We start from the raw sequence: 13896 nt of genomic DNA on the forward strand, positions 1-13896 counted from the left end.
AAAAAAAAAAAAAGGATGACATTTCTATAGCTAACTATCTAAGTTAATATATTTCCAGGAAATGAAACTGTCTCAATCATGAAATTTTGAAAATGACACGTTCTCCAACCTTGATAGCCTTGACAACCTGAAGTATATAGGTGAATTATCCCTATCAGATAGATGTGCCAGTTTTTATCAAGCCACCAGTTTTTTTAGTCATTTTCATTCTCAAAGCTGAATTCTCAATTACACTTGTAGACATATTGAACTAAGACCCTTTTCAAACCTCCTCACTATGGTAACCAAATATGAAACCTGAGTTAAAAGAAAAAAAAAAAAAACTACCTTGAAGATACTGGAGAATGAGCAAAAGGAGATAACATTCTGGTGGGGAGTACATACTTGGCTGAAGGAGGGAGTTGCATGAGTAGGTTCCAATATCTGTGGCTTTTAACAGAAAGCTAAGTACAGTTCCTATGGCACACAGTGGTAGTGAAGGGATGCAGAAAAGCCCATGATCTTTCTGGCCTGGAACACCAGAAAAGAAATACTGGGAAAGCGTGAATGCTGAGTGGAGGAATACAGTAAGGGAAAGAGCCAAAATGGATAAAGGAAGCTCAAATGACAAAAGATCTAAACAGAAACCACAGCTGCTGCTGAAAAAGCAGAGCTTTCAGTGCAAACCTTAAGAAAATTACCCACTGAAAACAAAAGAAAACTAAAATAATCATTGGAGAAAAAAATAACAGAATATAACAAATCTCCACAAGTTAAAATTCAAAATTTTACAGTACACAAATTTGTACAGTACACAATCCAAAATTTTCTGATATATGAAGAACACTCTTCTAAAAAAAGGATACAGTTTCAAGAAAAAAGAACATCTATCCCAACTTCAAGATAAACTGTGTTAGGCTTAACAGCAAGTGTCTTAAAGTGCCTATTATTATATGTGATATGATAGGTATGCTAGCTAATGCTATGATGATAATCATATTGTAGTATATACATATCTCAAATCAACATGTATACCTTAAATTTACACAATGTTATACGTCAGTTATAGCTCAACAAAATGTACTGTTCAAAACTGAGAAGACTAAAAACTAAAAATTTAAAAAATAAAGTCACTATTATAATTATCTTCAATAAAGTAAAACAAAACATGCTTTCAATGCATGAAAAGTGAGCAGAAAAATAGAAACAATAAGAATTAAATAAAAAGCTAGACATACATAAATAAAATATTCCAAAATTCTTCATGTGGTGATTTTTCTACTGATACTATCCACTTCATTTAATTTAATCCTATATTTAATCAGCTGTTTACTACATTAAAAGCTCTTTCGAGACAAGGATCAAGACTTAAACTCATGGTTGAATCTGCAACACCTTTTGCATTGTCTGGCATGTAGAAATGCTCAATAAATTTGTCATTAATTTATTTAATTGATGCATTAATTTATTTCTAAAATAAAAGATGCTTATCATTTTCTTCTTGAAAATTATGGCCATCCTTTATTTTAGAGAACGTTGATAAAGACAATCAAATAATTAAATTATTACAGAACTATTATACAATTTATATTTCAAAGTGTTGAAAATGTATTCTATAAAGCCATAGTGAAAAATGAATACTGGCCCATGTAGAATGTTCACTAAGCCAATTCTGAGTTGCTCATTTTTTTTAGTTTATATTAAGTGGGTATGTGTCCACTACTACAACTGATTCAAACTTAAAATTTTAAATTCTTTGTGACTTTGTTTCCTTGGGTAGCTATATATATAATAGAATTGACCTTTTTTGGTAATCCAATTAATTTGTTTTATGAAAATATAGGAAACAAAATAACAGACCTGCCCTTTCAATAGAAATTTTAATGTATTAATACTTCAAGTGTTTAGAATCAAAATTTCTTACTGTATTGGGGAAGGGGTTGCTAACAATCAAAATAAACAGTTCTGCCAGAACTTTATGTGCTAGCCATAGTATAATTTGCTAATTTGTCTGTGTTTCACTTTCAAGTCTGATGAGGTTTAATAAATTAAAAGTCAAGTTTAGATATTTATATAATTCAAACCACTTTAAAATTAATATGCTATTAAATTGGTGCTAACAGGTAGAGAGAATAAAATTTATAATAAGGTATTACCCAATTTCCTAAACTTATAACCTTCACTACATAATGAATTTTATTAGGCTATTCCATATAAAAATATGTGATAGAAAAAGTAATTCATTTTAGGTATCATTTTCTATATATAATTTTATGAAGATATAAGTCCCAGACTTAAAAGGAAGAATATAACTACAACTTACTCCTTGACAATGAAGATAGTCAACTGTCTTAGTTATTATAAACAGTACATCACTAGCTTCCCGTTCTGAAAAACATTTTTGTTTCAGAATACGGTCAAGTAGCTCTCCTCCTTTCATCAAATCCGTAACAAGGTAAACATATCTACCATCATCATAAACCTAAAAAAAGAACATATTTTTAAAATGTTATTATTTAATTCTGAAAAGTGTTCAATTATATTTACTTTGATTTTCGAATGAACCTCTAGTGTTAAAAATACACTATTCCTTTAGTATTAATATAGTACAGACCCTACTGAAGATTAAACTGGCTAAACAGACTCAACACCATTCTGTGAGACCATGTGAAACACATAATTTTATTAACTTTTGAAGATATCTGTTATACTTCATCAAGGAGTATAACTGGAAAAATAGAACTCTGTGACTCTCAAACAGCACCTATGACATTTCTGACTATATTATAGCCACTTTCTTTCCTTAATAATAGTAAGCTTCCTTCTGGCAGTAAGTATGTTGTTTTTTAATATCCTCCTCACATTCTACTATCTGACCTGGCAACTTAAATATTTGTTGAATTCAAATGTTGTATCAAGGAGAACAAATAAATATGTATACCCTTTTACTCAAGGCACGTGATATCTACGTCTACACACATAAACACATACATGTAGACATATATCTATCTATATACACACATAACATATATTTATATATATATATGTATAAAGTACTATTTAAGGATTACAAGTAAAAATGTATATCATATTATCTGAAACAAACTGATCAAGGAGATGGTTTGTCAGTATTCAGTAACATCTATTAATATGAGTTCACTTTAAAAAAAAACTACAGAATAATATTTCACACAAGCAACAATCCACAGTGCTACAGCCAACTGCTGTACAATCAAGGAAATAAAATCTCCAAGAATTTGGCACATTCCTAATCTCTTCTATCTTGTATATTTGTAGTACTAGAGAATAAGTGCTGCTGGTGATGTTGTCAACTAGTTAACCAGTTAGAATATATTCAAGTAATCATGATACTCTCATTTGCCAACCATCATAGTTCCTTTCTGATATTCTACAAGGAGGGTAAGAGTGCAGAATCATAGGGATAAAAGAACTGAAGTGGCAAATTTAAGAGTCTTAATATTTTATGGCATGAAAGTAAAGATACCATGGATATGGAAAGTTCAAAGTCATAACTTCATTAGCTTAGCAGATACATAGATTTTTAAATACCTACATCCTTTAAAGTGATAATGTTGGGGTGTTGTCCATAGCGCATTAAAATTTCAATTTCTTCTGAAGGGTCTCTCTTAATTTTGTCAATGATCTAAGAAACAAGAAAAATCACAGAGGAAAATTATTTTCTTTGTCTAAAAATGAATGACATGATTTCAACTTGGTTGTATTTTCAAGCAACAAATAAAACTCAAGAGTGATGTTTACCTCACATTATTTTAATATTTAAAAATTTCCTATAACTGAAACTTAATTAAAAAACAACATAGTACTTTTCTCAACATTATATTCCATCTAACTGAAAATATACTAACTGATAATTTGATCGAAATATGACAGTAATTGTCACAATTGCTCAAACTTAGCATACTGTGTTACAATAAAATTATTCAAAAGCAAGACATTCAAAAAACATATTGCTTCTCCTAAATAACATCTTTTTTACTGAACAAAGTAAAGTGTTGGTAAGAAATTCAAAATGAAATTATTAAGTCAAGAGTTTTACTTCATCATTTTATCTTTGCTTTCTCCATTTGCTCCACTGAAAAACTGTCAGTTGGCAATTTAACTCACACTTTACATAATTACAATTACATATTAATTTAACTTAATATGTCAAGCAAAAAAAATGTTAGCCTCAGAGACAATACCTTCACTGCAAATTCCATGTTGGTAGTGGTGTGTATGCATCGCTTGCAAACAGAATAGGAGCCAACACCAATATCCTCTTTCAATTCATACACTTCACCAAACTGTGCAGCATTTCCATTTACCTGTTTTTGTTAAAAAGTAAAATACAAAACAATATGGTTTCACATTTTTTGTCTTTTCTCCTAAGTATATGTTCATCTTAAATCTTTAAAAAATCAAAAGTAAGTCTAGAGAAATTTTATCAGTATTTATAAATGGCTTACACAGGTTCTAGGTGATCTGAGCATACAGATTCCGAAGGCTTTCTATATCTCCAAAGCCAATATGATAAATCAACTAGCTAATGTATCACCCATTACATTTTCTTGCCAAAAGACATCACATAAATACATAATTAAAAATGGGAAAAACACCAATACAGTATACTAACACATATATATGGAATTTAGAAAGATGGTAACAATAACCCTGTGTACGAGACAGCAAAAGAGACACTAATGTATAGAACAGTCTTATGGACTCTGTGGGAGAGGGAGAGGGAGGGAAGATTTGGGAGAATGGCACTGAAACGTGTAAAATATCATGTATGAAACGAGATACCAGTCCAGGTTCGATGCACGATACTGGATGCTTGGGGCTAGTGCACTGGGACGACCCAGAGGGATGGTATGGGGAGGGAGGAGGGTTCAGGATGGGGAACACATGTATACCTGTGGCAGATTCATTATGATATTGGCAAAACTAATACAATTATGTAAAGTTTAAAAATAAAATAAAATTTTTAAAAAAAATAAATTAATAAAAGTTACTACTGTCTGCTTTCTTCCCAAAACATGGAAAGATCTTTAATTCATCATACATAGATAAATGAAGAAGTTAAAAATCACTGTAAATCAATCAGCAATAACAGAAGAAATAATTATCCCTAATCTGAATAATCTATGTGTAATTTACCTGAACAATTGGTAACACATTTGCACTTGTGATAGGAGTGATTTTATATTCTTCTGCAATAGAAGTTGCAACAAAGCTGAATCCTTTGAAGAGTTGATGAGCATTAGCACTGGCTGGCAAACCAGGAGAATCTAATGTCCAAATAATTAAATTTAATTAGAATTAACAGTTTTATGATATGAAATGCCAACATTTCTTTGAGTATAAAGGAAACCATTAAATGTTACCATCAGACATACTATATTATGTATTTGATTTATTGATTATTGTCTGTTTCCCAATCAATGGACATGAGTTTGAGAAAGCTCCAGGAGATGGTGAAAACAGGGAAGCCTGGCATGCTGCAATCCATGGGTCACAGCGTCGAACATGACTGAGAGACTGAACAACAACAATAATACTAGTATGCAAGCTCCATGTAGATTATGATTTTTGTGTGTTCAGTTCACTTCTGCATCATCACTGCTTAGTATTTACACACTAGGTATTCAATATTTGTTGAATGTATATATGAAACAGATGTCAATAAAAATAAACCACATTAAATTCTGAACCATAAGAGTTAGAGAGAGATATCTCATATCTTACTTCCTACTCACATTCTCTAATGCATTATCATGTCAAAAACACTTTTATAAAAGAAAATGTTCACCTTTTGCTCTAGTCCCTGCTTCGCTAATGAACATTAACCATATAAAGCCTCTACCTGAAAGGTGTCCAAGCAATGTTAAATAGGATCTACACAGGGCAAACCACCCTTTACAAACTTATAATTCTGTCCGTTTTTCATCTAAGAAGCTAGTTTATTTTTTAACCATCTAAATGAATAAAAGCCCTGGTTTTCACACATAAACATGCATTACCTTTAGGTGTTTTTGCAGTAAATTCAGGATCAAAACAAAAAGCATCATCTGGTTTTCCAGAAGCAGGTTTGAAGGGAGGCTGGACTTCTCTTTTATATAATTTCTAGAAGAAATGGCAGAATGATACAAAAATTTATTAACACTTGAAAAATTATTAAAGCAGAATATGATATTCACAGTCCTTAACAGAAGACTCACAATTTCTTAAATGAAATTTCAACAAGTTTCAGATACCTATTAACCAAATTCTAAATTCTACCCTATTAACCAAATTCTGTATATCATCTAAATTTGAGAGATTATATACAGAATCAAATAAGACCAAGGAACACAGCAGCAAGCCATAGGTTGTATTCACAAGGAATAATGCTGTTCAGTTTTGGATTTCAAAAACTGACTTGGATTCTCACTGGTAAAATAACCATAAAGAATATCACATGTTACCAAGAAGAAATAACTAATGACATTCTAGGATTTCAAAATTAATAATTACTCTATCCTCAAGAAGTATGCATTATAACTGAAGTAACTTGCTTTCACATAAAAAATATGCATGTAAAAAGAATTCAAAAATTTAAACTTGTCTAACAATCTAACTTCCTAAAACTTATGTTTTTGAAAGACATATAAAATAGCTTACAATATATGCAAGTCTACTTTTTTATGGAAGCATAGTTTTTCAAAAGCTCACAGTCCCACAGTGAGGGAAAATAAATAGAAGATTATTGTAAACTAATTTTCATTTAGAGGCCATATATGACAAACCTATAGCAAACAACATTCCCAATGATGAAAAACTGAAAGCATTTCCTCTAAGATAAGGAATAAGACAAGGATGTCCACTCTCACCACTTTTATTCAATGTAGTTTTGAAGTCCTAGCTAAGGTAATCAGAGAAAAAAAATTAAGGAATCCAAATTGGAAAAGAAAAAGTACAATTGACACTGTTTGCAGATGATATGAAACTATACACAGAAAATCTTTAACAGGCCACCAGAAAAGTACTTGAGCTAATCAATGAATTTAGTAAACCTGCATGATACAAAATTAATGCACAGAAATCTCCTGCTATACACTAACAACAAAAGATCAGAAAGAGAAATTAAGGAAACAATACTATCTACCATTGAAACTATAATAATAAAATACCTAGGAATAAAAATACCTAATGAGAAAAAAGACCTGTACTCAGAAAACTGTAAGATGCTGATCAACAAATCAAAAATGATGCAAATAGATGGAGATATACATCATGTTTTTGGATTGGAGAAATCAATATTGTGAAAATAAATGTACTACCCTAAGTAATCTACAGATTCAATACAATCCCTATCAAACTACCAAGGGCATTTTTCACAGAATTAGAACAAAATATTTTATTTGTATGGAAACAAATAAATACCAAGTATTGATTATATTCTTTGCAGGCATATATGGAGAAGCTCTATACAGGCAGCAAAATTAAGACCGGGAGCTGACTGTGGCCTAGGTCATGAATTTCTTATCGCAAAATTCAGACTTAAATTGAAGAAAGTAGGGAAGACCACTATACCATGCAGGTATGACCTAAATCAAATCTCTTATACAGTGGAAGTGACAAGTGATTCAAGGGATTAGATCAGATAGACAGAGTACCTAAAGTACTATGGACAGAGGTTCGTGACATTGTACAGGAAACAGTGATCAAGACCATCCCCAAGAAAAAGAAATGCAAAAAGGAAAAATGGTGGTCTGAGAAGGCCTTACAAATAGCTGAGAAAAGAAGAGAAGTAAAAAGCAAAGGAAAAAAGAAAAGATATACCGATTGAATGCAGAGTTCCAAAGAACAGCAAGGAGAGATAAGAAAGCCTTCCTACGTCATCAATGCAAAGAAGTAGAGGGAAACAATAAAATGGAAAAGATTAGAGATCTCTTCAAGAAAATCAGCAATACGAAGGGAACATTTCACCCAAGGATGGGCACAATAAAGGACAGAAATGGCATGGACCTAACAGAAGCAGAAGATATTAAGAAGAGGTGGTAAGAATAAACAGAAGAACTAAAAAAAAGATCTTCCTGACCCAGATAATCATGATGGTGTGATCACTTACCTAAAGCAAGACATCCTGGAAACAAGTTGGACTTAGGAAGCATAACTACGAACAAAGCTAGTGGAGGTGATGGAATTCCAGTTGAGCTATTTCAAATCCTAAAAGATGATGCTGTCAAAGTGCTGCTCTAAATATGACAGCAAATATGGAAAACTCAGGAGTGGCCACAGGACTAGAAAAGGTCAGTTTTTGTTCCAAACCCAAAGAAAGGCAATGCCAAAGAATGTTGAAACTATTGCAAAATTGCACTGATCTCACACACTAGCAAAGTAATGCCCAAAATGCTCCAAACCAGGCTTCAACAGTACGTGAACTGAGAATTTCCAGATGTTCAAGCTGGATGTAGAAAAGGCAGAGGAGCCAGAGATCAAATTGCCAACATCAGTTGGATCATTAAAAAAGCAAGAAAGTTACAGAAAAACATCTACTTCTGCTTTATTGACTATACCAAAGCCTTTGACTGTGTGGATCACAACAAACTGTGGAAAATTCTGAAAGAGATGGGAATACCAGACAACCTGACCTGCCTCCTGAGAAACCTGTATGCAGGTTAGAAAGCAACAGTTAGAAATGGACACGGAAGAATAGTTAGAACTGGACATGGAAAACAAATCAGGCAAGGAATACATCCAAATCATCAAGGTTCTATATTATCGCCCTGATTATTTAACTTATATGACGAATATATCATGTGAAATGCTGGGCTGGATGAGGCACACACTGGAATCAAGATTGCTAGGAGAAGTATCAATAACCTCAGATACACAGATGACACCACCCTTATGACAGAAACCAAAGTAGACCTCAAGAGCCTTTTGATGAAAGTGAAAGAGGACAGTGAAAAAGGTGAAACAGTGACAGACTTTATATTTTGGGGGCTCCAAAATCACTGCAGATTGTGGCTGTGCCCATGAAATAAAAAGACACTTGCTCCCTGGAAGAAAAGATATGACTAACCTAGATGGCATAAAAAGTAGGGAGTATTACTCAGCCATTAAAAAGAAAACATTTGAATCAGTTCTAATGAGGTGGATGAAACTGGAGCCTATTATACAGAGTGAAGTAAGTCAGAAGGAAAAACACCAATACAGTATAATAATGCATATATATGGAATTTAGAAAGATGGTAACAATAACCCTGTGTACGAGACAGCAAAAGAGACACTAATGTATAGAACAGCCTTATGGACTCTATGGGAGAGGGAGAGGGTGGGAATATTTGGGAGAATAGCATTGAAACATGTAAAATATCATGTATGAAACGAGATGCCAGTCCAGGTTCGATGCACGATACTGGATGCTTGGGGCTAGTGCACTGGGACGACCCAGAGGGATGGTATAGGGAGGGAGGAGGGAGGAGGGTTCAGGATGGGGAACACATGAATACCTGTGGTGGATTCATTTTTATATTTGGCAAAACTAATACAATTATGTAAAGTTTAAAAATAAAATAAAATTTCAAAAAAAAATTTCAAAAAAAAAAAAAATAAAACATTTCTCCATCAGTGGAAAAAAAAAAAAAGGCAGGGATATTACTTTGCAGACAAAGGTCCACCTAGTCAAAGCTATGGTTTTTCCAGTAGTCATATATGGATTTGAGAGTTGGATGATAAAGTTGAGCGCCAAAGAACTGATTCTTTTGAAATGTGTTGAAGAAGTCTCTTAAGAGTTCCTTGGACTGAAAGGAGATCAAAACAGTACATCCTAAAGGAAATCTGTCCTGAATATTCATTGGAAGGACTGATGCTGAAGCTGAAACTCCAACACTTTGGCCACCTGATACAAAGAACTGACTCACTGGAGAAGACCCTGACGCTGGGGAAGATTGAAGGTAGGCTAAGAAGTGGACAATAAAGGATGACATGTTAGATGGCATCACTGACTTGATAGACATGAATTTCAGCAAGCTTCGGGAGTTGGTGATGGACAGGGAAGCCTGGCGTGCTACAGTCCATGGGGTCAGAAATAGTTGGACATGAATGAGTGACGAAACTGATTGATGGAAACAAAATGACTCCAAATAGCCAAAGCAATCTTGAGAAAGAAAACTGTAGTTGGAAGAATCAGGCTTCCTGACATGAAACTAAACTATGAAGCTACAGTTCAAGACAGTATGATAATGGCACAAAACTGGAAATATACACGAAAGGAATAGGATAGAAAGAACAGAAATAAACGCATGCACCTAGAGTACATCATGAGAAAAGCTGGGCTGGAAGAAGCACAAGCTGGAATCAAGATTGCCAGAAGAAATATCAATAACCTCAGGTATGCAGATGACAACACCCTTATGGTAGAAAGTGAAGAGAAACCAAAAAGCCTCTTGATTAAAGTGAAAGACGAGAGTGAAAAAGTTGGCTTAAAGCTCAACATTCAGAAAACGAAGATCATGGCATCTGGTCCCATCACTTCATGGGAAATAGATGGGGAAACAGTGGAAACAGTGTCAGACTTTATTTTTGGGGGCTCCAAAATCACTGCAGATGGTGACTGCAGCCATGAAATTAAAAGACGCTTACTCCGTGGAAGGAGTTATGACCAACCTAGATAGCATATTCAAAAGCACAGACATTACTTTGCCAACAAAGGTCTGTCTAGTTAAGGCTATGGTTTTTCCTGTGGTCGTGTATGGATGTGACAGTTGGACTGTGAAGCAAGCTGAGAGCTGATGAATTGATGCTTTTGAACTGTGGTGTTGGAGAAGACTCTTGAAAGTCCCTTTGACTGCAAGGAAATCCAACCAGTCCATTCTAAAGGAGATCAGCCCTAGGTGTTCTTTGGAGGGAATGATGCTAAAGCTGAAACTCCAGTACTTTGGCCACCTCATGCGAAGAGCTGACTCACTGCAAAAGACTCTGATGCTGGGAGGGATTGGGGGCAGGAGGAGAAGGGACGACAGAGGATGAGATGGCTGGATGGCATCACCAACTTGATGGACATGAGTCTGAGTGAACTCCGGGAGTTGGTGATGGACAGGGAGGCCTGGCGTGCTGCGATTCATGGGGTCACAAAGAGCTGGACAGGAATGAGTGACTGAACTGAACCTATGGTCACCTAATTTGTAACAAAGAAGGCAAAGGAGAAAAGGCAGTCTCTCCAATAAGTGGTGTGAAGATAGGATTCTCCCTGTTACATTTTATTTAAAGTTTTTATTTTTCACTGGTGCACAGCTGATTATCACCCTTGTGACAGTTTCAGGCGGACTGCACAGGGACTCAGCCATATATATACATGTATCCATTCTCCCCCAAACTCCCCTCCCAATTTTCAAATCTAAAATTACAATCTAACAAAAAACAACATCAGCAAAAATCGTGGTGTGAGGATAACTGGACAGTTACATGTAAACAAATGAAATTAGAACACTGCCTAACACCACACACAAAAAAAAAACTTGGGGTTCCTTCATGGCTCAGTGGTAAAGAATTGGCCTGCCAATGCAGGAGACATAGGTTAGAACCCTGCTCTGGGAAGATCCCACATGGTCTAGAGCTACAAAATCCCTGCGCCACAACTACTGAGCCTGTGCTCTAGAGCTCGGGAGGCACAACGGCTGAAGCCCATGTACCTAGAGGCCATGCTCCACAAAAAGAGAAATCACTGCAATGAGAAGCCCAAGCACCACAACTAGAGAGTGGGCCCTACTCCCCACAACTAGAGAAAAGCCCATGCAGCAATGAAGACCTAGCACAGCCAAAAATAAATAAAATTATTTAAACAGAAAAAAAAAAAACTCAAAATGTATTAAAGATCAAAATGTAAGGCTGGATACTATAAAACTGTTAGAGGAAAATGTAGGAAAATCACTCTTTGACATAAACTGCAGCAAAATTTTGCCACGTCCTAGAGTAATGAAAAAAAAAAAAAATGAACAAATGGGACCTAATTAAACCACTCGTAAAAGAATGAGACTAGAATACTTTCTAACACCATATGCAAAATTAAACTCAAAATAGATTAAAGATCTAAACGTAAGACCATAAATTATAAAACTCCTAGAGGAGAATATAGGCAAAACACTCTCTGACATAAATCACAGCAGGATCCTGTATGACCCACCTTCCAGAATATTGGAAATAAAAGCAAAAATAAACAAATGGGACCTAATTAAAATTAAAAGCTTCTGCACAACAAAGAAAACTATAAGCAAGGTGAAAAGGCAGCCTTCAGAATGGGAGAGAATAATAGCAAATGAAGCAACTGACAACGAATTAATCTCAAAAATATACAAGCAACTCCTGCAGCTCAATTCCAGAAACATAAACGACCCAATAAAAAATGGGCCAAAGAACTGAACAGAGATTTCTCAAAAGAAGACATACAGATGGCTAACAAACATATGAAAAGATGCTCAACATCACTCATTAGCAGAGAAATGCACATCAAAACCACACTGAGGTACCATTTCATGCCAGTCAGAATGGCTACTATCCAGAAGTCTACAAGTAATACATGCTGGAGAGGGTGTAGAGAAAAGGGAACCCTCTTACACTGTTGGTGAGAATGCAAACTAGTTCAGCCACTATGGAGAACAGTATGGAGATTCCTTCAGTTCAGTTCAGTCACTCAGTTGTGTCCGACTTTTTGCAACCCCATGAATCGCAGCACGCCAGGACTCCCTGTCCATCACCAACTCCTGGAGTTCACTTAGACTCATGTCCATCGAGTCAGTGATGCCATCCAGCCATCTCATCCTCTGTCGTCCCTTCTCCTCCTGCCCCCAATCCCTCCCAGCATCAGAGTCTTTTCCAATAAGTCAACTCTTTGCATGAGGTGGCCAAAGTACTTGGAGTTTCAGCTTTAGCATCATTCCTTCCAAAGAAATCCCAGGGCTGATCTCCTTCAGAATGTACTGGTTGGATCTCCTTGCAGTCCAGGGGACTTTGAACAGTCTTCTCCAACACCACAGTTCAAAAGCATCAATTCTTCGGCGCTCAGCCTTCTTCACAGTCCAACTCTCACATCCATACATGACCACAGGAAAAACCATAGCCTTGACTAGATGGACCTTTGTTGGAAAAGTAATGTCTGTGCTTTTGAATATGCTATCTAGGTTGGACATAACTTTCCTTCCACAGAGTAAGCATCTTTTAATTTCATGGCTGCAGTCACCATCTGCAGTGATTTTGGAGCCCCAAAAAATAAAATCTGACACTGTTTCCACTGTTTCCCCATCTATTTCCCATGAAGTGATGGGACCAGAGGCCATGATCTTTGTTTTCTGAATGCTGAGCTTTAAGCCAACTTTTTCACTCTCCACTTTCACTTTCATCAAGAGGCTTTTTAGTTCCTCTTCACTTTCTGCCATATGGGTGGTGTCATTTGCATATCTGAGGTTATTGGCATTTCTTCCGGCAATCATGATTCCAGCTTGTGTTTCTTCCAGTCCAGGGTTTCTCATGATGTACTCCGCATATAAGTTAAATAAGCAGGGTGACAATATACAACCTTGACCTACTCCTTTTCCTATTTGGAACCAGTCTGTTGTTCCATGTCCAGTTCTAACTGTTGCTTCCTGACCTTCATAAAGATTTCTCAAGAGGCAGGTCATGTGGTCTGGTATTCCCATCTCTTGAAGAATTTTCCACAGTTTATTGTAATCCACACAGTCAAAGGCTTTGGCATAGTCAATAAAGCAGAAACAGATGTTTTTCTGGAACTCTCTTGCTTTTTCTATGATCCAGTGGATGTTGGCAATTTGATCTCTGGTTCCTCTGCCTTTCCTAAAACCAGCTTGAACATCAGGAAGCTCCTTAAAAAACTGGAAATAAAACTGCCTTATGACC

The 13896-nt window shown here is 35.4% G+C and overlaps 1 protein-coding gene across 2 annotated transcripts in view; it reads right to left on the bottom strand.

Annotated features, from left to right (window-relative positions):
* Positions 1-13896, bottom strand: part of RPS6KA6 (ribosomal protein S6 kinase A6) — a 223171-nt gene that overhangs the window by 71607 nt on the left and 137668 nt on the right. For both annotated transcript variants that reach the window (XM_027535019.1, XM_027535018.1), the window contains 5 exons: positions 6021-6123; positions 5158-5288; positions 4203-4325; positions 3554-3643; positions 2303-2461 (listed from right to left, as the gene is read on the bottom strand). In XM_027535019.1, coding sequence (XP_027390820.1) covers positions 2303-2461; positions 3554-3643; positions 4203-4325; positions 5158-5288; positions 6021-6123 — 606 coding nt within the window. The remainder of the gene's footprint in view (positions 1-2302; positions 2462-3553; positions 3644-4202; positions 4326-5157; positions 5289-6020; positions 6124-13896) is intronic.

Source organism: Bos indicus x Bos taurus, chromosome X (genome assembly GCF_003369695.1).
Source record: "Bos indicus x Bos taurus breed Angus x Brahman F1 hybrid chromosome X, Bos_hybrid_MaternalHap_v2.0, whole genome shotgun sequence".
Taxonomy (NCBI): Eukaryota; Metazoa; Chordata; class Mammalia; order Artiodactyla; family Bovidae; genus Bos; species Bos indicus x Bos taurus.